The sequence below is a fragment of the Tenrec ecaudatus genome, chromosome 2, assembly GCF_050624435.1.
Source record: "Tenrec ecaudatus isolate mTenEca1 chromosome 2, mTenEca1.hap1, whole genome shotgun sequence".
Classification (NCBI taxonomy): domain Eukaryota; kingdom Metazoa; phylum Chordata; class Mammalia; order Afrosoricida; family Tenrecidae; genus Tenrec; species Tenrec ecaudatus.
Window position 1 is genome coordinate 211,190,584 of NC_134531.1, and position 26,703 is coordinate 211,217,286.

The 26,703-nt window shown below is 48.4% G+C and overlaps 1 protein-coding gene across 1 annotated transcript in view; it reads left to right on the forward strand.

Moving 5' to 3' along the window:
* Positions 1 to 2,087: 2,087 nt before the first annotated feature.
* The window catches only part of TFF2 (trefoil factor 2), a 50,161-nt gene continuing 25,545 nt past the window's right edge, over positions 2,088 to 26,703 (forward strand). Inside the window, exons 1-3 of the mRNA XM_075542907.1 lie at positions 2,088 to 2,166; positions 2,827 to 2,976; positions 4,090 to 4,236. Of these exons, the coding sequence (XP_075399022.1) occupies positions 2,088 to 2,166; positions 2,827 to 2,976; positions 4,090 to 4,236 (376 nt within the window). The remainder of the gene's footprint in view (positions 2,167 to 2,826; positions 2,977 to 4,089; positions 4,237 to 26,703) is intronic.

Below are 26,703 nucleotides of genomic sequence, written 5' to 3' on the forward strand. Positions count from 1 at the left end.
ATAGATCTATTTACCCATCTGCCTATGTAAATATATTTAAATATAGGGCATTATGAGTAGGAACTGGCTCAACAACACTTAGATTTTTTATGTTGTTCTATTAAAATGTTTATTTTTTGCCTATTAAAAATGGGTGATGTTTCCCTGTTCTTTATATATCTAAGGCATTTTGATTATTTTGTGTTAGACATTGTGTATGCTGTGTTGCTTTTTGCCTGGATCTTGCTGTTTGTTGGATGAAGTGTTCTGGTCTGTCTGGCAGTCACTTAGCTTGTAGATTCGCCTGATCCTTTCAGGGCAGGTTGTGGTAGAGTGGGTCCAGCGGGGAGATTCCCTCAAGCACTAGATGAGCTCTCCTCTGATGGCGTGGCTTTTCTGGGACACAGTCGAGTACCTGAGGTGACCAGCAGTTTGCTCCACCTAAGTCGCACTCACCCATCTCCCAGCTTTGTAAGAGCCCCAGTCGCTGTTCGTGTCCATCTCCCCAGAGCTTGTCTCTACGCCATTTTTCTCCTTTGTCTGGCCTTATGTGCATGGGAAGCTTAGGATCTGCCCCCAAATCCACAAAGATCCCCATTCATATTTATAAACCCTCTTTTCTATGGTCTATGTTTCAGCTGCCTCAGTACCTCCCGATCCTGTGCCTGTATCCTTACTGAAGAAGAATAAATGAGTTTGAAGTATGGTGCCAGAGAAGAATATTGAAAATATCATGAACTGATACAAGGACAAACCCATCTGTCTTGAAAGACGTACGGCCAGAGCGCTCCTTAGAGGCAAGGATGGTGAGACTTCATCTCACGTCCTTTGGACGTGTTGTCAGGAGAGAGGGGTCCCTGGAGAAGGACGTCCTGCTTGGTAAAGTGGAGGGTAACTAAAGAGGAAGGCCTTCAAGGAGATGGCTTGACCCAACAATGACAGGAACGACTGTGAGGTGGCACAGGCCCGGGCAGTGTTTCGTTTCTCTGTGTGCAGCATCGCTGTGAGTTGGGACTGACTCGATGACACCCGACACCAACAATGCCTTCCCCTCCGGAGATCCCTGCGCTCTGCTGGGGCCGCCCCTGGTCTGTGTTGTATCCCAGCAAGTGCTTCCAGAGAGAAAAAAGGTTCGTTCCTTTATCACAGTGGGTACAGCCAAGTGTTCGTGTATGTTGTTTGGTGGAAGGAAGGCCACCTTAATGCCAGTTACCCCAGTGTGGGCAGAAGGGGATGTCCACCTGGACGAGATCTGAGAGAGTCCCCCTTTGTTGGCTGTTATTTCCTCTGTGATCCGGTAAAGACGGGGTCACCCTCAGAATGTGCAGAATGAAAGTGTGAAGGCAGTGGAGAAGTCTAGGCTGCAGAATCGAGCCACCATGGCGTGCTCAGCTCGGCCGATGCAATGAGTGCCTACTGGCAGCCCTCCAGGACATGTACCAGCCAAGCTCAGCAAACAGTGAGCCTCATCTCCACAGACACAAGCCTCTGCTCCAGACGATGGCAACAGGGCCTTCCGCCATTGGTGAGCTTTGTGCGTGGGAGAAGCATCTAACCATGGAGTTCTGGAGGATGGGTTTCCCGGGGTCTCCAAAGATGCCCCCATTCCTTGCTAAGGGATCCTCTCTCTGCCAACAGCAGGCCCTTCCATGTTTCCCACTAGCATTGACTCCAACAGCTTTGAAGGATCCAGTGGTGGCGTGCCCTTTATCAGCAGAAATGCATGGTGTATCCTCTGCTGGGCCTGAGCCTGTGTACGTCCCCATTCTGCCCAGTGCCGGACGTGCACAGCATTAACGTTCCACGTTGGCAGCCAGGCTGTTAGCTTGGCATGACCCGGTTCTCCACCCAGGGCAGGGGAGGCCTGGACAGCCGGTCCGGAAGCCTCACCCCGGAGGCCATGGCCACCCCTCACCTCCGCTCTGCCCGGCACATATCTCAGTCCTCTTTCCTAACAAAGGGCGCAAATGGCTGGTGCCACGGGGGAGGGGGAGCAGGCAGGTGATCTGGGCACGCCGAGCAAACAGAGAGGAGATTATAAAACTCCCCGTGGAGGGGGGACTGGACTTTCTGTAGGCGGATCCTGGGAGAAGCTGCGCACCTACAGCATGGCACCTCGAGGCCCTGGGCTCCTGGTGGCGCTCCTTGTCCTGGGTCTGTGTGCGCTGGCGGCCAGCACAAAGCCCTGTAAGTGAATGCCCACAGGTAGCCCTCTGACTCTCCGTCTCTTCTTCTGTGGCGTGAGGTGCTGTGGGCTGGTGGAGCCCCAGGATGCAGGGGCTGTCCTTGCTCTCTGCCGGGTCCTCCTCCTCCCACCTCCAGTGGGTCTCATTCTACGTTTCTTCCAAGGGCGGAGGCCAAATGCAAGCTTAATTCTAGAGGAGGCGCAGTTGAGAGAGCATCTCAAAATGTGCGATGTTCTGGTCACCTAAAATAGAGGCTACCCTGTGCCTGCCCTGAATTGCCCATGACTCTGGGGGCTAAGCAGACCTCTAAGAAGAACCCCCTCTGACAAAGGTCTGAAGAATCACAGGGGCAGGGGCCGGCGGAGCGGGAGTCTGAGTCAGCAGGGCCGGCTACTGAGGGTTCCTCTGGATCCAAGCTGCTTACCCCTTCCTCGGACCTCCTTCTTGGTCCTCTGTCCAGAAGGCTATTTTGTCTCTCCTTTTAAACTCTTAAAGCAGTTTAAGCAAAACCCTCGCGACAATTCAGAGGAGAGTTGTATATCATTCAAACACGGGCACAATAAGGCCGCGTGTCTCGTCCTGGGTGTCCTCGAAAGCCCCGTGGAGCTGGGTGGGCAGGGGCGCCCAGGCCCGGGTCTGGCTGATGAACCTTCTCCCCCAGCCCCCTGCCAGTGCTCCAGGTTGAGCCCCAAGAACCGCAAGAACTGTGGCTTCCCTGGCATCACCAGTGACCAGTGCTTTGCCGCCGGCTGCTGCTTCGACTCCAGCGTGGCCGGCGTCCCCTGGTGTTTCACCCCCCTTCCGATGCAAGGTAAACTGTCTGGGGAGCAGGAGCCTCCTCCGGGGCTGTGGGGATCTACAGTGGCAGGGCCAGTTGCCAGCCCACCCTCCACCCACCAACGCTTGTGATCACCCAGCCATTGGGCCAGCCCTGGCTCAGACCCAAAGGGTCCACCTCTGGTGCTGCTGCATAGCTATTTGAGCTCAGCTGTCCTTGAACAACAATAGCAAGGCATTCGACTCTCTTCCACCACTTCTGCGGGAACTTTTAAGAGAAGTGATGGTTAATTAAGTGACGCAGTCTAGCATTATTTTTTCGCAGCGAGTTGTATGCCAGTTCATATTATGACCACAACAAGTTGTTCATGCCAAGGTGTGCATGAAGGCTGCCCAGGAGGAGCGCCCTGTGGGGATTGAACCTGCCCCGTGGCCTCTCTTCCACACGCCCAGGAAGTGTTCCTCTCCAGGGCTGTCAGCCAGGGGCTCACCTGATTCTGGCAATCAAGCAAGACAGAGAGCTGGCTGTTAGCGGGACCTCCCACCCTGATGGCAGTGGTGCCGTGATGTCCACACGCTGACCAAACACGTACACCCTTAGAGGCCGTTCACAAACCTCTTCTCATCCTGATGCAGTGGCCCGTCCCCGGTCCACAGAACGCTATACTGAGTCCACAGAGGCGCCGTGACTTTCCCAAGGCCCGGTCCTCTGTCTTCTGACGGTTGGCCACTATCCCATGTCAGTTCAAGTTGGCAGAGAGAGCAGAGGCAGCCCGAATACTTTTGTTTTAATTCTTGAGTCAATTCTGCCTCACGGTGACCTTATGAGTGGCAGAGGAGTAGAGCTGTGCTCGCTGTCATTTCCTGTGAACGATCTTTTGGAAGTAGATCACCAGGCCTTTCTTCAAAGTTACCTCTGGGTGGACTCGAACCTCCAGTCTCATGAGCAGCCCAGCCAGTGAACCCATTTGCGCTGCCCAGGGCCTGGGAAACTTTAGTTTTACTATGCCACAGGTGACAGCCCCTGAGGCACACTGAGGCTAGGTATTTGAGGAGGGCGGGCAGGCGGGGGAGCTTTGGGTGGGCGGTGGTTTCACTGCGTCTCTGTGCCGTCCCTCCCCGGCGGCGGTGCCATGGCCGTGAGCAGAGTCGGAGCAGTGTGTCATGGAAGTGAAGAGCCGCAAGAACTGTGGGTACCCGGGCATCAGCCAGCAAGACTGCGCCTCCCGCAAGTGCTGCTTCTCCAACACCATCCCGGAAGTGCCCTGGTGCTTCTTCCCAATCTCTGTGCAAGGTAACCCTCCTGTCGCTTTCACCGGGCTCGCTGGGTGCTGGACCGGCAGTCACTGTGACTCCTGTGGGTGTGGACGGCTGTTTCAGGGAGAGAAGCACAATGGCCTTCGCTGTGAACCTGTCCTGACTCTGGACAGGGATGGTCCCCTTCACTGAGGTCAGAGCCCCCCTGGCATTAGGGAGCGTGGTTCCTGATGGCTGTAAACATAGCCATCTAGCAGTTTCAACCCAGCCACTCCCCCAGATCTCTGCCCTGAGCTGAGAGAAGGCTGCCCCAGCTAGGTCCAAGATGTCCCTTCCTGAGGACAGGACAGGAGCAACTCTGCAGCTGTGGGCTTGTTTGCGAATCACTTCTGGAGCCACTTGGAAATTTTCTAATAATTTGGGGAGCTTGGGCCCCACAGAGGACAATCTTAGTCTGGGGAATTGTGCCTCCTCTCCTACCCTCCCCTTTCACCAGGTAACTGCTGGCCAGAATTTCCTGTTCTCAAGGGAATGCACCCCCCTCCTTAGCTTAGCTTTGACTGTTCCTATGATGCGCTGACTGACCATCTTGCATTTTGGATTTCTAGACTGTCACTACTAGGATGCGCTGGCCGGGGGTCCGTGGGGCTTGATGGATGTACTGAAGAAAAAGAGAAGACGGAGTAAAAGATTGGCCATCTCGTCAGCCTTGCAGGTCACACCTCCTGAGTTCCTGGGTTTTTTCCATCTGCCTTTTACTCTAACATGAAATTTCTTTGAATAAAGAAAACCTCTAAAATCTGCTAAATTTGTTTGACAGCAATGGTGCTAGCGTTTCTGGGGGTGTGTTTGTGTGCGTGTAAGCTAGCGTGTGCTTATGCGTGTGTGTGTGTGTAGCTTTCCGTATTTTTTCATTTACAATAAAAGCAACCTGTTCGCATTGGACTGCTACCCACAAGGCTAATGGTTGGACCCCCAGCTCTTCTGCGGAACAATGGGAGGCTATCTGTTCATTCTCACAATGGCTGACAGGCCCCGAGCCCCTAGATGGGTCTTTATAAGTTGCAATACCTTGATCAATGGCAGTAGGTTTGGGTTTTCTTGAGGGGTTTGTTCCTCAAAGACACACAGGCTATTGTCGCAGCAGTAAAACACTCCCTATGCATGGATTTCAGCATCCACAATCATGCTCCAACTCCCATACAAGAAACCCATTGGGTCGAATGGATTCTAACCCACAGCGGCCTGTGAGGACAGACTAGGACTGACCCCCAGGGCTCCCAGCCGCACGCTTTCTGGGAGCCAGCTGCCGCACCTCTCCCCTGTAGAGCGGCTGGTGGGTTTGAACCACTGATCCTCCATTAGCAGCTGATCGATCCCGCAACCACTGTGCCACCAACCAGCCCACCCCCGTGCCCCATCCTTGGCTATCTCAACAATTTTTATCAAAGCACAAATGTTTTCAGCCCAAACTACTTAGAGTAGCACCTCATTTCAGATGGTAAATTCATAAGACCCGATGGATTTTACAGAGTGCCTCACGGATTACTGGCTTTTGAAAATGCCATCTCCTTCAATGGGCAGCGGCTGCTGTTAGATGCCCTTGACTCAGTCCCACTTGTAGCAACCTGATCTATGCCCAACAGAACAACACACTGCCCCGTCCTGCCCAACGGCCCGTGCGTCCTGTTTCTCCCCTGGACCGGAGAGCCGCTTCGGAAACCTGGCTAATTTGGAGGAGGCGTTAAAGAGCAGGCGGTGTCCGTTCGCTTGGAGGATAGCGGCACACCGGGCACTATCCCAGGAAGGGCATTTCCTGTGCCTGCTCGACAGAGTCCCGGCAGGGCTGAGCCCAGGGGAAGAGCTGGGACAGGGGCACCGCTCAGTCTCTTGGTTGCTTTTCCAGTCTCCTGCACAGCCCAAGCCGCTCGGCTTCGCAGGTGTGTCACCAAATGACCTACCCTGTTTAAAACATATTCTGATCAAATTGATTGTGTAGAATTTATTTTGGTTTCAGAAAAGGTCCCTGAAACAAAGCAGAGCCTTTGAGCAATGAGATGCGCTACACGGACAATGGAAAGGGGCGAGCTTTTATTAAAAATCATTTTATTGGGGGCTCATTAAACTCTTATCACAATCTAGACATCCATCCATTGTGTCAAGCACATTTGTACATTTGTTGCCATCATCATTCTCAAAACATTTGCTTTCTACTCGAGCCCCTGGCATCAGCTCCTCATTTTTTCCCTCCCTCCTCGCTCCCTCCTGATAGAGAGTTTCATAGGAGAGGGAGCGAGGACACCTCACTCATGTATTGTGACCAGTCGTCGTGGCTGCTGCTGTTGGGTGCCGCCCAGTCAGTTCTGACTCAGTGCCCCTGTGCACAACACAACGACCCGTGAGCACAGCCGATGCGCCGTCCTCCCCAGTGTGAGGTTTGAGCCCACTGTTGCAGCCACCGTGCCAAGGCATGTTGTTGAGGGTCTTCCGCTTGTCATTTCCCTTCTACTCTTCCAGGTGTAATGTCCTCCTCCAGGTAGCATGTCCAAAGCAGGTGACAGGCAGTCTCACTAGCCTCGCTTCTTAGGAGCGTTCTGGCTGTACTTCTTCTGAGACAGATTTGTTTGTTCTTTTGGAAGTGCACGCTGCTTTCAATATTCATCACTAGCACCCTGATTTATATGGGTCAGGTCTGTTTCCATCTTCCTTATTCCATGTCTATCTTTCACGTTCACAGGAGGCTGTTGAAAATGCCATGGCTTTTATATGACAGGTCATATAAAACACAGGATGGTCAAACATTCACACATGTCTATTTAAAAGTCTGTTTCACGTCTGAACAGAAACTCCTGAATGAGTGAGGAAATGTGTAAGCCGAGATGTGGATGTCTCCGAGGTCTAAAGGGAATGGGGATTTCTATCTCGGTTGGTGAACTCGGGCGAGGCACAACTCGTGTAATGCTTTCGCTCCTGTAAAGAGCCTTTTAGCTCCACGTCTGGGGAGTAAAATACAAGTCTGCAACAAGAGCATCTCTGTCTCCCTGGGGAGTGCAAGGCCTGTGCCTTTCAGGGCAGGGCAGGGATCGCTGAGAGCGACTTGGCATTGGAAGACTGGGATTATGAACATGTGTCTTCCTGGGTGCAGGACCACACTCTGTCTCAACAGGTCACACTGGCCAGAAAACGATACTTTCAATTTCAATATTCTCCACGACCTCAACAACTTCTGTCACCAAACCCCCAAATGGTCTAAGATTCCATACGTTCAGGCTTTTCTCTTTATTTCTCCACTCCCGTCCATCTCTTTGCATCTCTTGCCAACCCACACAAATACTTTTGGCTCAATTTCCGGCATAGGCGCTCCCAAAGACTGAGACGACTGCACCTCCAACACCTGCCCCCTCCCAAGGCAACTGCCCCTCCTATACCTGCCCCCTCCCTGGAGCCAAACCACTGGACTCCCCAGAGTGTCTCTCTCTCTTCCCCCCTTTCTGCTCCCTCCCTACTCAGCCTCCTCTGGAGCAACACCTGCAGCCTCCCAAGCCCCTCAGCCGTAGCCTTTGTAAGAAGCAGCTGGGAATTTTCTCACAGGACCTTACCACGAATATTGAAAAGTTCTGATACCTCACCCAAGCCTATGACTTGACCTGGCATAATATATAGTCCTCCCCTCTACCCTTACCCCTGACAGGTGGAGTGGGTCTCTACAGCTGCCCTGCAGCATGCAAACCACAGGTCCACTTCACAGATGCCACCATTCCCTGTAAGCCCTCAGGCAGCTCCTAGGGAGGAGCCAGATACCCAAGCTGGACGAGAGGGCAGGGCTAGCTGAGACCGCATGATACGATGTTTGCTGGCCAGCTTACAAGCCATCTCTCATAAAGCAGTTAACTTTGACAAGCTGCAAGAAGCTACTTGGCAGCCGGAGAAAAAGCTCCAGCTTTTCTTTCACGCTTGGCGGAGGCCTTAGCCCAGTACACTAGGGTAGGCCCCGCCTCTCCAGCAGGAGCTACTGTTTCAGCCACTCATTTTATAACGCAGTCAGCTATTAAAAATAAAACAACTTACAAAGGCCGAGGGTGGCCCTCAGACCCCCATCCGTGACCTGGCAAACATGGCATCTAAAGTTTTTTAAGGTCCGAGAGGAAGGGGCTGAGGCAGTGTGTGAGTCCCGAGCACACCAGCAGGCTGGCTGGCGGGCCCAAGCTTTGATTGCCACTGTGAGGCCGGCTGGAAGAAGGGGTCTGAATATATCAGTAAACAATGCTTCTAACCACACCTCTAAGTGTCTGCCACCTGGACCTTGCTTTAAGCGTAGCCAGGAGGACATTGGGCTAAGCATTGCCTGCAGGTCTGACTACCCAGCAAGCCTTTCCCTGTGTGCAGTCACCAGAGAAGCGACTGCCCCTTGGCGCCTAGCTGTGGAGGGATGGTCCCGCCGAACCCTGACCTGCCCTCAGCACTGCTGGGCCTGGCCACCGACAGCAATTGAAGATGCCTGCACTCAATGATCCCGGTAACCCTTGCTGAGCCTCGGGTGACAGTCAAGATAGTGGGCAAGCCAGTCTCTTTTTCGGGGGCATGGGAGCTGCTTTCTCGGTTCTGCATTCCTTCTCGGGCCCTGCATCTTCTTCCCAGGTCATGGTTGTGGGTATAGAGTAGACGGCAAGCCCTCCCAACCCTTAGTAACCCCACCTTTGTCTCTAGATGTAGGGAACTCCCCCCTTTCTCATTCGTTCCTAATAACACCTTCATGCCCTGCATCTTTACTGGGTGGGAATCTCCTTTCCAGGCTGGGAGTAGGTTTCCAATGGAATTGTTTCCTACCCACTCCTCCTTCCCCAATATCCTTTTTGTTCTCACTCTCCGCCATTAAACCTTTACCTGCATCCCCTCCACTCCACTGCCACACTATATAAACCTGGAAGTGTGAAACAGTTCCTGACCTGCTGTTGTGAGACATTGCCAGTTTGTTTTGTTTTTTTTTTTTAACATTTTTTTTAAATTTTAACAATTTATTGGGGCTCATACAATTCTTTTCACAGTTCATGCATATACATACATCAATTGTATAAAGCACATCTGTACAGTCTTTGCCCTAATCATTTTTTTCTCTTTTCTTCTTTTACATTTTATTAGGGACTCATACAACTCTTACCACAATCCATACATATACATACATCAATTGTATAAAGCACATCCATACATTCCCTGCCCCAATCATTCTCAAGGCATTTGCTCTCCACTTAAGCCCCTTGCATCAGGTCCTCTTTTTTTTCCCCCCCTCCCTCCCCATTCCCCCCTCCCTCATATGCCCTTGGTAATTTATACATCGTTGTTTTGTCATATCTTGCCCTATCCGGAGTCTCCCTTCCCCCCTTCTCTGCTGTCCCTCTCCCAGGGAAGAGGTCACATGTGGATCCTTGTAATCAGTTCCCCCTTTCCAACCCACTCACCCTCCACTCTCCCAGCATCGTCCCTCACACCCTTGGTCCTGAAGGTATCATCCACTCTGGATTCCCTGTACCTCCAACCCTCATATGCACCAGTGTGCAGCCTCTGTCCTATCCAGCCCTGCAAGGTAGAATTCGGATCATGGTAGTTGGGGGGAGGAAGCATCCAGGATCCGGGGGAAAGCTGTGTTCTTCATCGATACTACCTCACACCCTAATTAACCCATCTCCTCTCCTAAACCCCTCTATGAGGGGATCTCCATTGGTCGACACTTGGGCCTTGGGTCTCCACTCTGCACTTCCCCCTTCATTTAATATGATATATATATACATATATATACATACATATATACATATACACATATATACACATGCATACACACACTTATATCTTTTTTTTTTTTTTGCATGATGCCTTATACCTGGTCCCTTGGGCACCTCGTGATCGCACTGGCCGGTGTGCTTCTTCCATGTGGGCTTATTTGCTTCTGAGCTAGATGGCCGCTTGTTCACCTTCGAGCCTTTAAGACCCCAGACACTATCTCTTTTGATAGCCGGGCACCATCAGCTTTCTTCACCACATTTGCTTATGCACCCATTTGTCTTCAGCGATCCTATCATGGAGGTGTGCAGTCAATGATATGATTTTTTGTTCTTTGATACCTGGTAACTGATCCCTTTGGGACCACTCGATCACACAGGCTGGTGTGTTCTTCCATGTGGACTTTGTTGCTTCTGAGCTAGATGGCCGCTTGTTTATCTTCAAGCCTTTAAGACCCCAGTCACTATCTCTTTTGATAGCCGGGCACCATCAGCTTTCTTCACCACATTTACTTGTTCACCCACTTTGGCTCCAGCTGTTGTGTCGGGAGAGTGAGCATCATAGAGTTCCAATTTAATAAAAGAAGGTATTCATGCATTGAGGGAGTGTTTGAGTAGAGGCCCAAGGTCCTTCCGCCACCTTAATACTTGACCTATAAATATAGACACATAGATCTATTTCCCCATCCTCCTATATATATTTGCATGTACATGTCTTTGTCTAGACCTCCATGAATGCCCTTTGACTCCTAGCTCTTTCCTCCATCTCCCTTGACTTTCCTCCTGCCCTACTACCATGCTTCATCGCCACCTGGGCTAGAGTATACCTCTTCTATAAGCAACCTTACCCTTGATCGTTTCCCACCAGGCCTGCCACTCCCCCTTCTCTACCATTTGGGGTCCCATGTTTTTCCCTTGTCCCTGAGTTTGTTAACACCACTTCCTTACCCCTCCTACCCCCCCACCCCAAGTCCCCCCAGAACTGTCGGTCCCGTTGTTTTTCCTCCAGATTGCCAGTTTGTTTTTATCCATCTCAAAACCCCTAACATAGCACTGTACTAGTCTCCCTCTTTAAACCAAGAAACCTTCTTGCCTCTGCTCTTAGGCTCACCAAAGCCCAGCAGTCACTCCTGCCCACAGGCACTTGAAGAACTAACACTTCCCCAACCTAAACTCTCCAATCAGTCGTATCCTAATCCAGATCTAACTTTGTTTGTTGATGGCAGTTCTAATGTAGACACTCAAGGGCAAAAACAAGCTGCTTATACTGTTGTCTCACTTAGTCAAGTCTGGAAAGCTGCACACCTTCCAGTCGGAGCTATCTCTCAAAAAGCAAAACAAGTAAATGTGGTGAAGAAAGCTGATGGTGCCCGGCTATCAAAAGAGATAGTGACTGGGGTCTTAAAGGCTTGAAGATAAACACGCGGCCATCTAGCTCAGAAGCAATAAAGCCCACATGGAAGAACACACCAACCTGTGTGACGCGTGGTCCTGAAGGGATCAGTTATCAGACATCAAAGAACAATAAATCATATCATTGGCTGCACACCTCCATGATACAATTGCCGAAAACAAACGGGTGCATAAGCAAATGTGGTGAAGAAAGCTGATGGTGCCTGGCTATCAAAAGAGATAGTATCTGGGGTCTTAAAGGCTCGAAGGTGAACAAGCGGCCATCTAGCTTAGAAGCAATAAAGCCCACATGAAAGAAGCACACCAGCCGGTGCAATCACGAGGTGCCAAAGGGACCAGGTATAAGGCATCATGCAAAAAAAAAAAGAATATATATGTGTGTGTGTGTGTATATATATATATACCATAGTGAATGAAGGGGGAGGTGCAGAGTGGAGACCCGAGGCCCAAGTGTCAACCACTGGAGATCCCCTCATAGAGGGGTTTAGGAGAGGAGACGGGTCAGTCAGGGTGCGATGTAGTACCGACGAAGAACACAGCTTTACCCCAGATCCTGGACGCTTCCTACCCCCAACTACCATGATCCGAATTCTACCTTGCAGGACTGGATAGGGCAGAGGTTGTACACTGGTGCATATGGGAGTTGGAGGCACAGGGAATCTAGGGTGGATGATACCTTCAAGACCAGGGGTGTGAGGGGCAATGCTGGGAGAGTGGAGGGTGAGTGGGTTGGAAAGGGGGAACTGATTACAAGGATCCACATGTGACCTCCTCCCTGGGAGATGGACGGCAGAGAAGGGGGTGAAGGGAGACTCTGGATGGGGCAAGATATGACAAAATAACAATCTGCGGATTATCAAGGGCTCATAAGGGAGGGGGAAGCGGGGAGGGAGGGGAAAAAAAAGAGGACCTGATGCAGAGGGCTTAAGTGGAGAGCAAATGCTTTGAGAGTGATTGGGGCAGGGAATGTATGGATGTGCTTTATACAATTGATGTATGTATATGTGTGGATTGTGATAAGAGTTGTATGAGCCCCTAATACAATGTAAAAAAAGAAGAAGAAAAAGAGAAAAACTTACTGCTCTCACTCAAGCTCTTCATTTAGCTAAAGAAAAAATAGCCAGTATATATTCTGATTCTAAGTATGCATTCCTTATAGCTCACTGTCACGCCACCATCTGGAAGGAGCGGGGACTTCTCACCACCAAGGGGTTCCCCATTATAAACGGTAAATCAATAGCCAATCTCTTAGAGACCCTTCAGCTACCGACAAAAATGGCTCTCATCCCCTGCAAAGAACATCAATCTAATAACGCTCTTGTCACACAGGGCAATAATAAGGCAGGGACTATTGTCAGAAACCTTACCGCCAACCCAACTCCAAGTCTCCACTTCACCATCCCCTCCTTGTCACTGCCCAATGTCCAACCACAGCTAGTCTGCTACTTCACAAATCAGGATGAAAGTGGCTTTTCTCTACATAAAGTTTGCAGACATCATATAACTGCTAATACACCAGCTCATTCTTACACTCCTATATTTGTTACAACTTGTTCTCACACTCACATTCTCACACTTCTATATTCACTATTCATACAACATGCACCACATTCTGTACACATGCCTGCACACACTCACACGCCCATGTGCCCACTCACACTGATTGGTACAAACTCACTCACTTATGTTCATGCGTCCGCATGCCCACATCTGCACACTCATCCAGTAGAGCACATCATACTGCAAACACAAAACTTGAACAAACAACTCTAGCTGGTCATAAACTCCACCTCAAAGTCTCTCACCTCCTTGCAGCAACAACTTACATCCCTGGCACAGGTAACCCTTCAAAACCATCATGCATTGAATCTGTTAACAGCTAACAAAAGGATACATACACTTTATCAATAAGTCAGAGGTTGCTAAATAAAATGGTAAAGCACTCTGCACCATGGCCGATAAAATCAGGAAACGTCAGTGGAGCGCCACTAGCTCCTCATGGTTTCAAAGTCCTGGCATGGCCTGGATGAGGCCCCTCATTGGGCCTCTGATAATAATCTGTGTACTCCAAGTGTGTTTAAATTTCTTCAGGAACTGATGAAAGCCATCTCCAACCTGACCTTCAACCAGCTCTTGTTTCACCCCTACAGTTCACTACCGATGAGCCGGGTCCCAGACTTCCCAGCTCTTAATTTCCCCCACCCTAGTCGCCTGACGTCAGCAGGAAGTAGTTAATGATAGATCACAACACCAGTCATCACTATTATTAAGAGTTTGGGATGTTTGGGCCAGGTTTGGACCAAGGCAGCCCCTTGTACCAGCTTCTCCAGAAGACAAATGACCTGGCTGAATTTCAAAACACCTGAGGTTCAAAGCTCCTGCCTTCAGCATTTCACAGAGCTTACCTCCCCGAACAGAACATAGACCCCCTCTCCCTAGCATTGTTTCCTAGGAGCAACATGATTTACTAACAAAACTCCACCTGGCCCAAAACTTGCAACTACAGCACAAAGAACCTCCCTTCCCCTTACCGGCTCATATGCCTTTAAGCTCATACCCTATATAAGACCCACTGCCTCGCTGCCAGGTGCAACCTGAACTCCTTGGGTCTTGGAACCTGCCCAGGGGCTCAAGATACCCCTGTCCATTTCCCCGTCCTACCTTCCCTCCCGGGAGTTCTTTCCCTGCCTCAATAAAATCTTTGTCAACGTCACACTCCTGGCTAGAGTCTCTCTCTGTTCCGTGCCTCTGTCTCCAGCCTCTCATCAGGTTCATGTATTTGGAAGAAGTAGGTAGCATAACTGACTTTGCGTTACCCTTACCTCCATAACTTAATGAAGAATGCATTCATAAGCTCAGTATAACAATGGCCTTCGCTGGCCATGTGCAGTCATAGGAGCTCTTAAGAAACATGGCCCATAGAGGCGGCACCCTGCCTGGCGAATGTGTGCCTCATGGACAGAGTGGGGTACCCCTCTCATGAGTCTCCGCCCCGTTCCAGTAGCTAATGTGTTAGGGGGTTGTCCGTGTCAGGGCAGGTACATGAATTTCAGAAAAGGATCCTTCATACACTCTGCAGGGGCCACATGGACTGTACATGATTGGACTCTCCTGAAAGTGCTGCTCCCCAAATTGACGCTGGGTCCTCTCGCCTGTGAGGCCAGTTCTAGCCCCGAATTCAACTGTTCTTGGCTTACTGGCTCCTTTGGTCTCTCGAGGTCCATCCTTGTCAGTGCGATTCAGATAATGAAGGTGTTTTGAAGGGCAATTAAGGAGAGGGGATTGGTCAACTTGTAGGTGAAAGGAGCAGCTAGATACGTAGCGACACACAGGTAGGTTGATATCCCGGCTGTGGGACATTGAGCAGTGACTTGGTTTCGTGGGGCTGCCTCAACCAAGGGCAGCTAAGTGAGTGACTTAACACGAAAGACACTTGTTCTTTCTTTTCATGATTCTGGAGACTGGAAGCCCACATTCTCAGTGCCGGTAGGGCCATGTTCTCTCTATAGACCCCCCCTTGCCACTGCTCTCGATCTGAGCTGTCCTCTGGAGTTCCTTGACCTGTGGACACATCACTCCAACATAGGCCTGTCCTTACATGACCTTCTCCCCCTGTCCTTCTGTCTATCTCTGTGCCACTTTTCCCTTTTTGTAAGGACTCACCCTGTTCTGATACGATCTCAGGTTAACAAGGTCACATTCACTGGTACACAGGGTAGGACTGAAATGTATCTTTGGGTGGCTGTAGTTGGGGAGGTGTTGGAGGCATGGATCAGCTCATAAGGGAAGGCTCTCTTATATCTTAAAAAAATAGCACCAACAATGACAACAGTAGCCAGGTAATGAGCTTCCTGTTGCACAGGGAGTCTCCACTAAGGGAGCTGCTGTTCAAAGCAGTCTGCATCTGTCTGTGACCATCTGCCCCGTCCACACAGCAGGCAGGACCGCTGAGAGGTTCTTACATAAATAAAAGGTTAGTCCATGACAGCCCCTCCCACAGAGCTTGGGAAGCAGGATCATGTAACTCCATGAAGGTGAGAGATCTGAAGCTGTTGCTACCTTCTTGCTTGGCTCCTGCTTCCCTCGGCTGTTGCTGCCACCACTCGTCCGTCAGTTGGCTGTTCTGGGGTGACTCGTGTGTCGCTGTGATGCTGGAAGCAAGGCCATGAGTGTTTCCCATACCAGCAGGGTCACCTTTTAGACAGGTTTCCATATAAGCTTCCAGACTAAGACAGACTAGAAAGGAAGACCGGGCCGTCTGCTTCAGAAGAAGCTGGGGCAGAGAACACATCTGAAACTGCCACTGGAACGCAGTCAGACAGAGTGACGGAAACGGAGGCCCTTGGGTGGGGAGACAGTCAAGGCCGGTCAGAGCAGAGCCGCCTCCTGAGCAGAATTGCGCTTGCTGCCTAAGCTTGCTCATTGCAGTCTTCCGGATCTTAGTGTAGGCGCAAACTCTAGAAAGTGCAAATGTGTGAGAGAACTGACCATCCCCACTATTCCTCCTGGCTATGTGGAGGGGCAGTGGAAAGAGAAAGCCCCTGGAGGAGATGGATTGACACGGTGGGCTCGGCCATAGGGACAATGGTGCGGGTGGTGCCGGAGGGGACCCGGCAGTGTCTCCTTCTGTTGTGCAGAGATCGCTGCGGGTCGCAACCACTCAATGGCATCTAACAACTACAACATGATTGAACAGGTCAATCAATATCCCAAGAGAGATGGCATGCCAGACTTCTGATTCTTCTACTCATATTTAATCAGGCAAAAGTGTCAAAACAAGGCATGGCTGCAGTGAAGAACTCTTGTTTAAAAAAACATTTTTTTTTTCGTCTATTTTTTTAATTTATTTTTTTAAACATTTTATTGAGGGCTCTGACAGCTCTTGTAACAAAGTATATACATCAATTGTATCAAGCACATTTGTACATATGTTGCCATCATTTTCTAGACATTTATTTTCTATTGAGCCCTTGGTGTCAGCGCCTCTTCCCCCTCCTCCACCCCCATGGTTCCTTGGTAAATTATAAATTATTATTATTTTCATATCTTACACCGACCACTGTCTCCCTTCCCCCATGGTTTCTATTGTTCATCCCCTTGGGAGGGGGGTGTTATGTGTCCATCATTGCGATCAGTTCTCCCTTCCTCCCTCCCTCTTCCCACTTTACCCCTATCCTTCTGGTATCACTTCTCCCATTCCTGTTCCTGGATTCCGTGTGTTGGGAGTTCTTATCGCTTATCTGTACCTTAGTACATGCTCCAGTCCAGCCCACAGTGAAAGGCAGGACGGGTCATGATAGCGGGGTGGGGGTGGGGGGGTGGGGGTGGGTTGGTGAGGAAGCCTCAAGGAACCAGAGGAGTATTGTGTGTTTCATCAGTACTTTACTGCACCCTGATTGACTCATCCCTTCCCTGTGACCCCTCTGTGAGGAGATGTCCCATTGTCTATGGATGGGCTTTGTGTCTCTGCTCTGACCGCCCTCGTTCTCAACAATATGGTTTTGTTTATGGTCTTCTGATGCGTATTATCTGCCATATTGCATGATGGCACAGGCTGGTGTGCTTCCTCCATGTGGACTTGTTGCTTCTCTGCTAGATGGCCGCTTGTATAACTTCAAGCCTTTAAGATCCCAGATGCTATATCTTCTGATAGCTGGACACCATCAGCTTTCGTCACCACGTTTATTTATGCACTGCTTTGTCTTCAGCGATCGTGCCGGGAGAGTGAACATCACAGAATGCCAGGTTGTTAGAGCAAAGAGTTCTTGCACTGGGGGGGGGGGGGGGCATGAGCAGTAGCCAGAGCTCACCCACAGCCTCAATGCATTGCCATATAAATATATGGAATTATATGCAGACACTTTATGCGATTGTCTGAATGACTTTGGAATATATAATAGTCAGCGAGATGGGACTCTTTCAGAAGACTGTAATGAGTCTGACATTAGTTCACTACAGAGACAAAAAAGGCAATGTGCTATCATTCCAGAGTGAAAATGATTCTGAAGAAGAATGGATGGACAATGGCATTTTACCAAACTTGGAGGATGATACAAATATTTCAGACTTAACTGTTCAGCTTGGGTATCCACAAAGTATAAGTGAAGTAATGAATTAATTTTTAAGATCTTTTTATTGGGGCTCTTACAGCTCTTATAACAATCCATACATCTATTGTATCAGGCATATGTGTACCTCTGTTGCCATCATTTTCTAAACATTTACTTTCTACTTGAGTCCTTGATATCAGCTCCTCTTCTTACCCTCCTTGAATTTACTTTTTGATTGTGGTTTATTTGACCTACAGAAAAATGTCACCAGATATCTGCTAATCCTTCATTATGGATGGAAATAAACAGTAGGGATACAAAGGAGCTTCTTGGTTTACTTATCTATTGATCAGGCAAATGGAAATACCATCGGTCAGCTGATCCTTGGCTTGAAGCATCAGCTTTCCTGAAATTATGACTAGAATGGGGTTTGAGAAAATCCTCACCCTCACCTTAGAGATAATTCACAGGCTACACCTAGCAAAGATGGGCACCACAAGATTCCTTCATGCCAGCCTTGTGCTCTCTCTCCATTCAAACGGCACTTCTCACTGGAGGAAGCAAGGCCTCCTTCAGGAGGACCTATCGCCATTAGCACACACAGCCTGGAAAAACTGAGGAGAGGCAGGGTTTAGTGAGGGTGCGCTGTGAAGGTGGCACTGGCTGCATCTGCGACAGTGAGATTCATTCTGGTGAAGGCAAATAGTTACAGGACACTATGTCATCCCTGGTATGGCCTTTTCTCGGTTTGTGGCACCAGGCTCGCCAAGATAATTAGCCCAACAGCACACCCAATGCTGAGATATTTCTGAAAACCCAAACACTGTTCTGTAGCACTACAAGGGAGAACCGTGACTTGCCGACATTACTAAAAGAAAAATCAAAGAAACTTCAAAGGAGAGAGATGATGTTTTTGAGCAAGGGACCAATTGTTCTCCTTATATGGATTCACCTTTGAGTGTCTTGGGGAAGAGAAATAGTGACTGGTGGGAAAAAAAAACAGTTGGCTACATGGGATAGTTTGGGTTTGAAATAGCCAATCAGCGGAGTGTTAATTTTGTGGATAAAAGCAAAGTGTGGGGGATCTTCATTTGCTGATGGGGTGGGCATTCCTCAACATGAGGACAAAGAGCTGAAAACATCCCTTGATAATCACAGTGTGGATTGTACAAAGTACGAATATGTAGCTCTTCCAGAAATAACAGGAGAACACCAAGTTCTGTGCTGCCTTCGGCTGAATTATCAGTTGCCGATTTTCTACCCATTTTGAGTAAGAAATGTTCGCATTACATTTTTTTGATAAATTCTGGTTGCAGTAAATTTTAAATGCACCGAATCAAAAAAGAAGGTGACTTTACTATACTATTGTATGCTTTTGTATAAGAGACTCCCATTTTCCAAATGCAGGTCTGCTCACCTGCCTCCTCTCATATACCTGCTGTAAGCCACCATGCAGTTAGGCTTTATCCTGTCATGTGTGGTTTTATAGAAGCATCATGAGCAGCTGAGAACATAGTCAGTGGCCTTTTGTCTCCCCATATAAGGAGAACAGTTGGTACCTTTGAAGGTTCTTGTAGAAATGAAATGGAATGCACAAAGAAGCATACACTCACGTGAGCTGAGATGGACTGACATTGGCCATGTAGAATCAGATCATATGGCCTACTGTACAAGAAATCACAAATTCAGGAGGAATGGTGTATTATTCTGGGCACTTTAGAGAAACAAATCCACAGAAACTGATATGTATAAGAGAGTTTTATATAAAGTGTAAGTGTGCATCAAAAAAAATCCCAACCCAGTTCTGCCCAAGCCCGCAAGTCCAACATTAGCCCATATGTCTGACACCACTCCACACAGTCCTCCTCCATCTCACAAAACACATGCAGTGATGCCGACTGCAGAAGAAAAACTGAATCAGTGAACTTGTAAGTATCTCAGCACTGGCACGGGTCTCCTCACAGCAGCTCCAGCACCCAGGGCTGCATCGAGTTAGGTCCATGCGGCTTCTCCTCGGCGATGTCTTTCAGGAAGTGAGCCTTGCCAGCTAAAGTAGGGAACTGCTAAGGCAGCTGCACCCTGTTCCAACCATCAGAGAGCAAGAGACCCGAGAACTCGAAAGGCAAGACTCACTGAGCCATTTATCCCTCTGCCCTTCAATTAACCCCACACGTGTTTATCTGCCAGGTTGGCACAATAAACTAACTCTCAAATGGCATAATCCCTGTCAAAAAGAATCTTTCATGCTCTATCTGGAAATACAAATGGTCAGTGGCAGGATAGCATCCATGTGCCTATAAAAGAGCTAACAGGACCACTATTAAACTTTGTGCACCTACCAACAAGAACAAAGATGGAGAGATTGATGACTTCACTTTTTTTCAGTCCAAAATTGATCAAGCATGTAAGTAAGATGCATGGATAATCACTGGCAATTGGATTGCGAAAGTTGGAAGCAAAGAGGAAGAATCAGTTGCTGGAAAATATGGCCTTGATGATGAAAATGATACTGGAGATTGCACGATAGAAATTTGCAAGACCAATGACTTATTCTTTGCAAATACCTTTTACAACTTAAACCCTAGTTGTCCATGTGGACCTCATTGAATGGAATCCGTAGGAATTAACTCCATCTGTGAAGAGGTCATGGAAATGCTCAGAATCATCAGAGAGAACAAGGGCAGGGCCAACTGTGGAGCAGAACATCAATTGCTCACAGGCAAGCTCAAGTTGAAGCCGAAGCAAATGGAAACAAGCCCATGAAAAACTAAGATGATACCTCTCACTGGAATTCAGAAATAGATTTGGCATGCTGAAAACTAATGACTGAAGACCAGAGACATGCTGGGAGGACATGCAGGACCCCACACAAGAAGGAAATAAAATGCCATGAAAAATCAGGAATGAAAGAAAAGACCATGCAGATGCCAAACGAACTCTGGAATGTGTTCTTAAACACACAGTCGCTAAAGCTAATAGGAAAAGTAACGATGAAGTCAAAGAGCTGGACAGGAGATTCCAAAGGGCAGCTTGAGAGGACAAAGTAAAACATTATAATGAAATATATTTCAAACCCTGGACTTCGAAAACCCAAAGGGAAAAACAACTGATAAAAAAAATCAAACCTCAAATAGTAATATTGAAGGATTCAGTGGGCGAAGTCTTGATGATGCAGGAAGAAGACAGAAGGAATACAGGTAGACACAGTACCCAAAAGAATGGTGGGCATTTCGTCGCTTTCAGCGTTAGCAGATGATCAAGAACCCATAGAACTGAAGGCAGCAATAAGGCTTTGGTGGGGAAAAAAAATAGTTTCCAAGAATTGAAAGGATACCAACTGAGATGTTTCTGCAGAGATATAATTCTGGATGAGTTCATTTGTTTATGTCTAAAAATTTGGAAGACTGACCAAAACGATGGGAAAAGATTCATGCTTATGTCCATTCCAAAGAAACGTAACCCCACAGAATTCAGCAATTAACATATAATACCATTACTTTCGCAAGTCATAAAATTTTACTTAAGTCAATTAAAAAACAGTCGCAGCAGTACATTAACAGGCCCTATAAAAAATTCAAATCAAATTCAGAAGAGGATATGAAAGGAAGGATATCATTGCTAATGATAGATGGATCTTGGCTGACAGTAGACAATACCTGTGTTTTATTGGTTATGCAGAGACACCAGCCTGTGTGAGTCATAACAAATTATGGAGAAAAAAATGGCAAAGAATGGGAATTTTAAAATATCTAAATGTGTTCACCTGGAATCTGTAGATTGACTAAAGGCGGCCATTCGAATAGAGCAAGGGGCTATGTTGTGGTTTGGAATGAGGAAAGGTGCATGTCATAGCCGCATCTGTCACCGTACTTACACAATCTGAATGCTGAGAAATCATCCAAGACGCTGGACTCTGGAGAGAACGTGGCACCGGTTTGCGTCTGCAGTGTGCAGGCAGCACAACTGTGCTTGCTGAAAGATAAGGGGATCCAAAGCTCTCTCTTACGAAGACCAAGCACCGCGTCCAGCATTCGACATGGATTCCACTTAGACATTAAGAAACTGAAAACCCGCACAACCGGCTCAATAAGCAACATTATGACTCTCTAAGAAAACAAAGTCGTCAAGAATCATTCTTCTGGCATTCACAAGAAACACACATGGAAACAGCAGGCAAGAAATCAAATGACATATTGCATTGGACTGATCCTGCTGCAAAAGATCCCTCTGAAGGGGACGACAAGCAAAGATGTCAATTAGAGGACTGTGCGATGGGCCTGTGGTATCTTCAGTAGCTTCAAGTGCATATGGAAGTGGACGATCAACAAGCGAGGCCGAAGGAGAGAGAACCGGGGCCTTGGAATTATGGTGTTGGCGAGGAATATTGACTCGATCCATGGGCTGCCGCAGAATGAATGTCTTGGAAGATATGCAGCCAGACTAGGTCTTAGAAGGGGGGATTACCATACTTCTCAGGTACTTTGAACATGTTAGCAGGAGGGATTCCTCCCAGGAAAAGAATACTGTATCATGCTTGGTAGAGTCAACAAAACAAAGAAAGACTCTCTAGGAGATGGATTGACACGGTGGCTGCAACAATGAACTCAAATGGTTTCTTTTCAGTCCTACTTAACTCAGTGGGAGCCAGCAGTGAAAACTGTAGCTACAAAGGGACTACTGCTCGGTAAAGCCACACACACACACACACACACACACACACATACACACACCCTTGCTGAAATGAGGAGAGGAAAAGACGACCACCTGAATGAGCTTCCAGTGGATGCCATTCCATGAACTGAAATTGGGGGTTTGTAAAATGAAGCACTCCTTGGTCCTTGACCCTCCGCACCATTGTTGGTATGCTTGAGCCCACTGTTGCCGCCACTGTTGTCAGTCATTCTCACTGATGGTCATCCTCCCTTTCACTGGCAGTCAACTTTACCTAACGCGATGAACTTGTCCAAAGTACGGTCGATGAAATCTCATCTCTCGCTTCTGCGGAGCTGTTTGGTTGTACTTCGCCAAGACTGGCTTGTTTGTTCTTCAGGGAACCCAGGGAAGTGGTGAGTGTTTTTTGCCAGCATACACTTACAAGTGTGTAGACCTAGACAGAAGCTATGTCAAGAAACACTGGCTTCACAGTTGGATATTTTTGTTTAGTAAAGGTTTGTATAATCATGAACCAATGCTTTCTGACTTAACCTTGTGCATGCATATCGCAACTTCCCAGATTCCGTATTCTGGGAAGAAAAGCACGCTCTTATTTCTCTCAATACCCAAGTAGCTCAGGTTCCAAGATCCCATCAGTTCATGTAGGAAGGCTGACTCCTGCTGAACTGATCCAAGCAGTTGAGGGTGCCCTGCCACAAGGTTTCTTTGTCCGCCTTGCTATGGCAAACACTGGGTTCCTAAGAGCAGCTGTACCCACTGCCTGTTGGACCCAGGCGTCTGCCCAGACAGAGGCACGTCTTACCTCTTGCTGAGTGGGGTTAGGGTCCATGGCAGGGAGTGTCGCACCAGAGGGGCCTTCTGCATTTAGAAAGTAGTTGTGTCCTTGATTGAAGCAAAGAGTGCTCTCAGCAAGCCACACGCTGGAGGGCCATGTGCACAGAAACCATGGCACTCTTCTCTCCTCTGGCAGCCACTTACTGTTGCTTTGTACAGGCTGGTGGTGGGGACTGTACCATATGGTGTCCTCTTAGTCACCAGCAGAGAACCCACCCAGGCTGGCATGCTGGTTTGGAACTGCCTCCCTTCTGTAGGGCCCTGCTCCCCACCAGAATCAGTGTTGTCTCATGTCCCAAACACCTCACTCCACCCCACCCCCACCACAGACAATTCCCAGTATCAGCCCTGCCTGCCCAGCCTCACAATTGAGCTTTTGTTTGACCTCCCCTCCACCCTCTCATTTTCCGCCAAGTGTCTGTATCGTGGAAACAGTGGAGACTAGGTATCTGGTACTTCTCCTGGCTGCATCCTTGGCTCTCCTGTAGACGAGCTGGGTTGGGAAAGGAGCATTTCCTCACTCCACAGCCTGGGCTGGGTTCTGGCGGGATGCCTGGCAGCTCAAACCCAATGAGTCTTTACAAGGTCCACCACTGGCAGATTCCAAAGGTATTGTCTGTGAATCAGAGAGGGCTGGTCTCCTTAATGATTGAGCTTTAATTCGTGGTTGAGACCTAGCCCACCACCTGTCTGCTTGAATTATTCAAGTACCCAGCGTTGTGTTAGCTCTGTCCCTAGCAGTTCAAATACCAATAGGGTCACCATGGTGACCAGGTTCCTGCCGAGCTTCCAGAAATCAGACAGAAGAGGAAGAAAGGCCAGGTGATTTATTTACTTCCAAATGCAGCCCGTGAAAACTCCATGGACCACAAGAAAACCTCATCAATTATAGAGTTGGAAGACAAGCCTGCTAGGTCAGAAGGCATGAAGAAAACCCTATGCCCACAGTCGTGGTTCTGGCCCCCAGAAACCCTACAGGGCAGGGTAGAACCGCCCCTGAGGGTTTCCGCAACTGTAACTCTTCATGGGAAAAAAACCTGTCTTTCACAAAGTGGCAGATGGCTTTGAACCACAGTCTTGTGGTTAGCAGCCCAATGCAGAACCCATTATGCTACCAGAGTTGCTAAAGAAGGCCCAGCCCCGGGCAGTGTTGTGATCCCCGTTGTACAGGATGAGTTAGGGCCAACTCCGTGGCAACCAACCACAGCAATTTAACACAACAAGCACTAGCACTGAGCCACTCCATTGGCTCCATTTAAAACACGTGGCTAGTGAACCGCAGCTGTCTTCTCCACAGTAAACCAACCCGGAACAAAGAACTCACACATGACTCTCTAATGCCCTCTGCTGATCAACCTGGAATTTGCTTAGCTTGCTGCTTAGGTGCGGTGGAGTTGGTTCTGATCCGGCTGCTGTATCAATCCATTTTGTGAGGCGTTTCCTCCTTCGTGTGGGCCCTCTACTTTGCAAAGCATGATGCCCGCCTTAGAACTTGTCCAAAGGGTATGACATGAAGTCTTAGCATTATCACTTCTTACAAGAAAGTTGTCCGTGCTTCTTCCACGGCAGGTTGGTTCGCTCTTCTGGAAGTCTAAGGTCAGGTTAATATTTGGTACCAACATCCGAATGCAAAGGTATCAATTATTCGGCCCACCTTGTTTATTGTCCACTTTTCACATTAAAAATATCATGGCTCGGCGCAGGGTCTCTTTAATGCTTAAGGTGACTTCTTTGGTCTTCAGCACTTAAAGAGGTCTCGTGCAGCAGATTTACCTAATGCATCTTGTCTCTGAGCTCTCGACTGCTGCTTTCATGAGCATTGATGGTGGATCCAAACAAGACAAAACCCTTGACAACGTCAACTTTTACTCCATTTATTATGATGCTACCTACTGGTGCAGTTGGGAGGATTTGGGTCTTCCTTACACTGCACTGTAACCCATCCTGAAGGCTGCAATCCTTGACCTTCATCAGCAAGTGCTTCAAGTCCTCCTCACTTTCATCAAGCAAGGTGGTGTCATCTGCATGTCCCAGGTTGTTCATAAGTCTTCCTCTAATCCTGATACCACACTCTTCTTCATACAAGCTAGCTTCTCTGGTGATTTGCTCAGCATACAGATTGAATAAAGAATGTAAGAGGATACATCCCTGACACACAACTTTCCTGATTGTAAACCCTGATGTTCCCTTGTATTGTTCACACAACGTCCTTGGTCCGTGTACAAGATCCCCAGGAGCACATTGAAATGATCTAGAATTCCCACCCTTCTCAGGGTCATCCATAGTGTATTACCACCCACCCAGTCAGATGTCTTGGCGTAGTCAGTAAAACACGAAGAACCACCTTTCTGGTCTTCTCTCTTTGAGCCAAGTTCTGTCGTACACCAGTATGATACCCATTATTCTACGTTCTCTTCTGAATTCATCTGAAGCAAGGCTAATGAGGCCTTGTCTCTTGTCATTTGGACAGGCTATCAGGAGAGACCAGTGCTCGCCAAGGGACATCATGCTTGGCATAAAGTCGAGGGGCAGCGAAAAAGAGGAAGACATTTTACAAGATCGATGGACTTCAGTGACCGCAAGGGAAGGGCCTGGCACATAGGGTCACTGTGAGTTAGAATTGGCTTGGTGGTGTCACCTAAAACAACACTCATCTGTCAGGTTGTCCTACTGCGGTGACTTGTGTGTTGCTGTGATGCTGGTACCTCTGTCACCGGTCTTTCAAATGCCAGGAGCATCCCTCAAAGTGAACAGATGTCAACGGAGCACCGAGACTAGGAACAAATGAGAAAGGACTTGGCTCCCCACTCTGGAGGAAAAGGCTGCTGAAAACCTTATGCTTAGCTCTGGAACACTGTCAGGTACTGAAGATCTAATAAGTTGAAGGAGAGCATTGTCATAGACAGTGCCAGAGAAGAGACAGCTAGGGTAGAGGGCACTCAAGATGGGGCCGAGGAGGAGGTGATTTCTCAAAGTGGAGTCCAATATGGTGACGTGAGTCAGTTAAAGTTTGCGGGGATTGGGGGGGCATTTCAGAGTCTTCGTGTGATGACATAGCACGACTCAAAGGAACAAGAAACAACTGCAAAACCTGCTCATGATCAGAACTAGGAGTGTGGGAAGTATGAATATAGGAAAATTGGAAATGGTCAAAAATGAAATGCATGAAGATCAATAACCTTGGCATCAAGGAGCTGAAATGGACCAGTAACAGTCATTTTAAAAAAACATTTTATTAGTGGCTCATACAACTCTTATCACAATCCATGCATATATATACACATCAATTGTATAAAGCACATCTGCACATTCTTTGCCCTAATCATTTTTTTCTTTTCTTTTTTTACATTTTATTAGGGGCTCATACAACTCTTATCACAATCCACACATATACATACATCAATTGTATAAAGCACGTCCGTACATTCTTTGACCTAATCACTCTCAAAGCATTTGCTCTCCACTTAAGCCCTCTGCATCAGGTCCTCTTTTTTCCCCCTCCCTCCCCACTCCCCCCTCCCCCATGAGCCCTTGAGGGGCGAGGCTGGGAGATTGGAGGGTGAGTGGGTTGGAAAGGGGGAACTGATTAAAGGGATCCGCATGTGACCTCCTCCCTGGGAGATGGACGGCAGAGAAGGGGGGAAGGGAGACTCCGGATAGGGCAAGATATGACAGAATAACAATCTGTGGATTAACAGCCATTTTTAATCAGAAAATCATATGACTTACTAAGCCAGAAATAACACAGTCAAGAGGAAT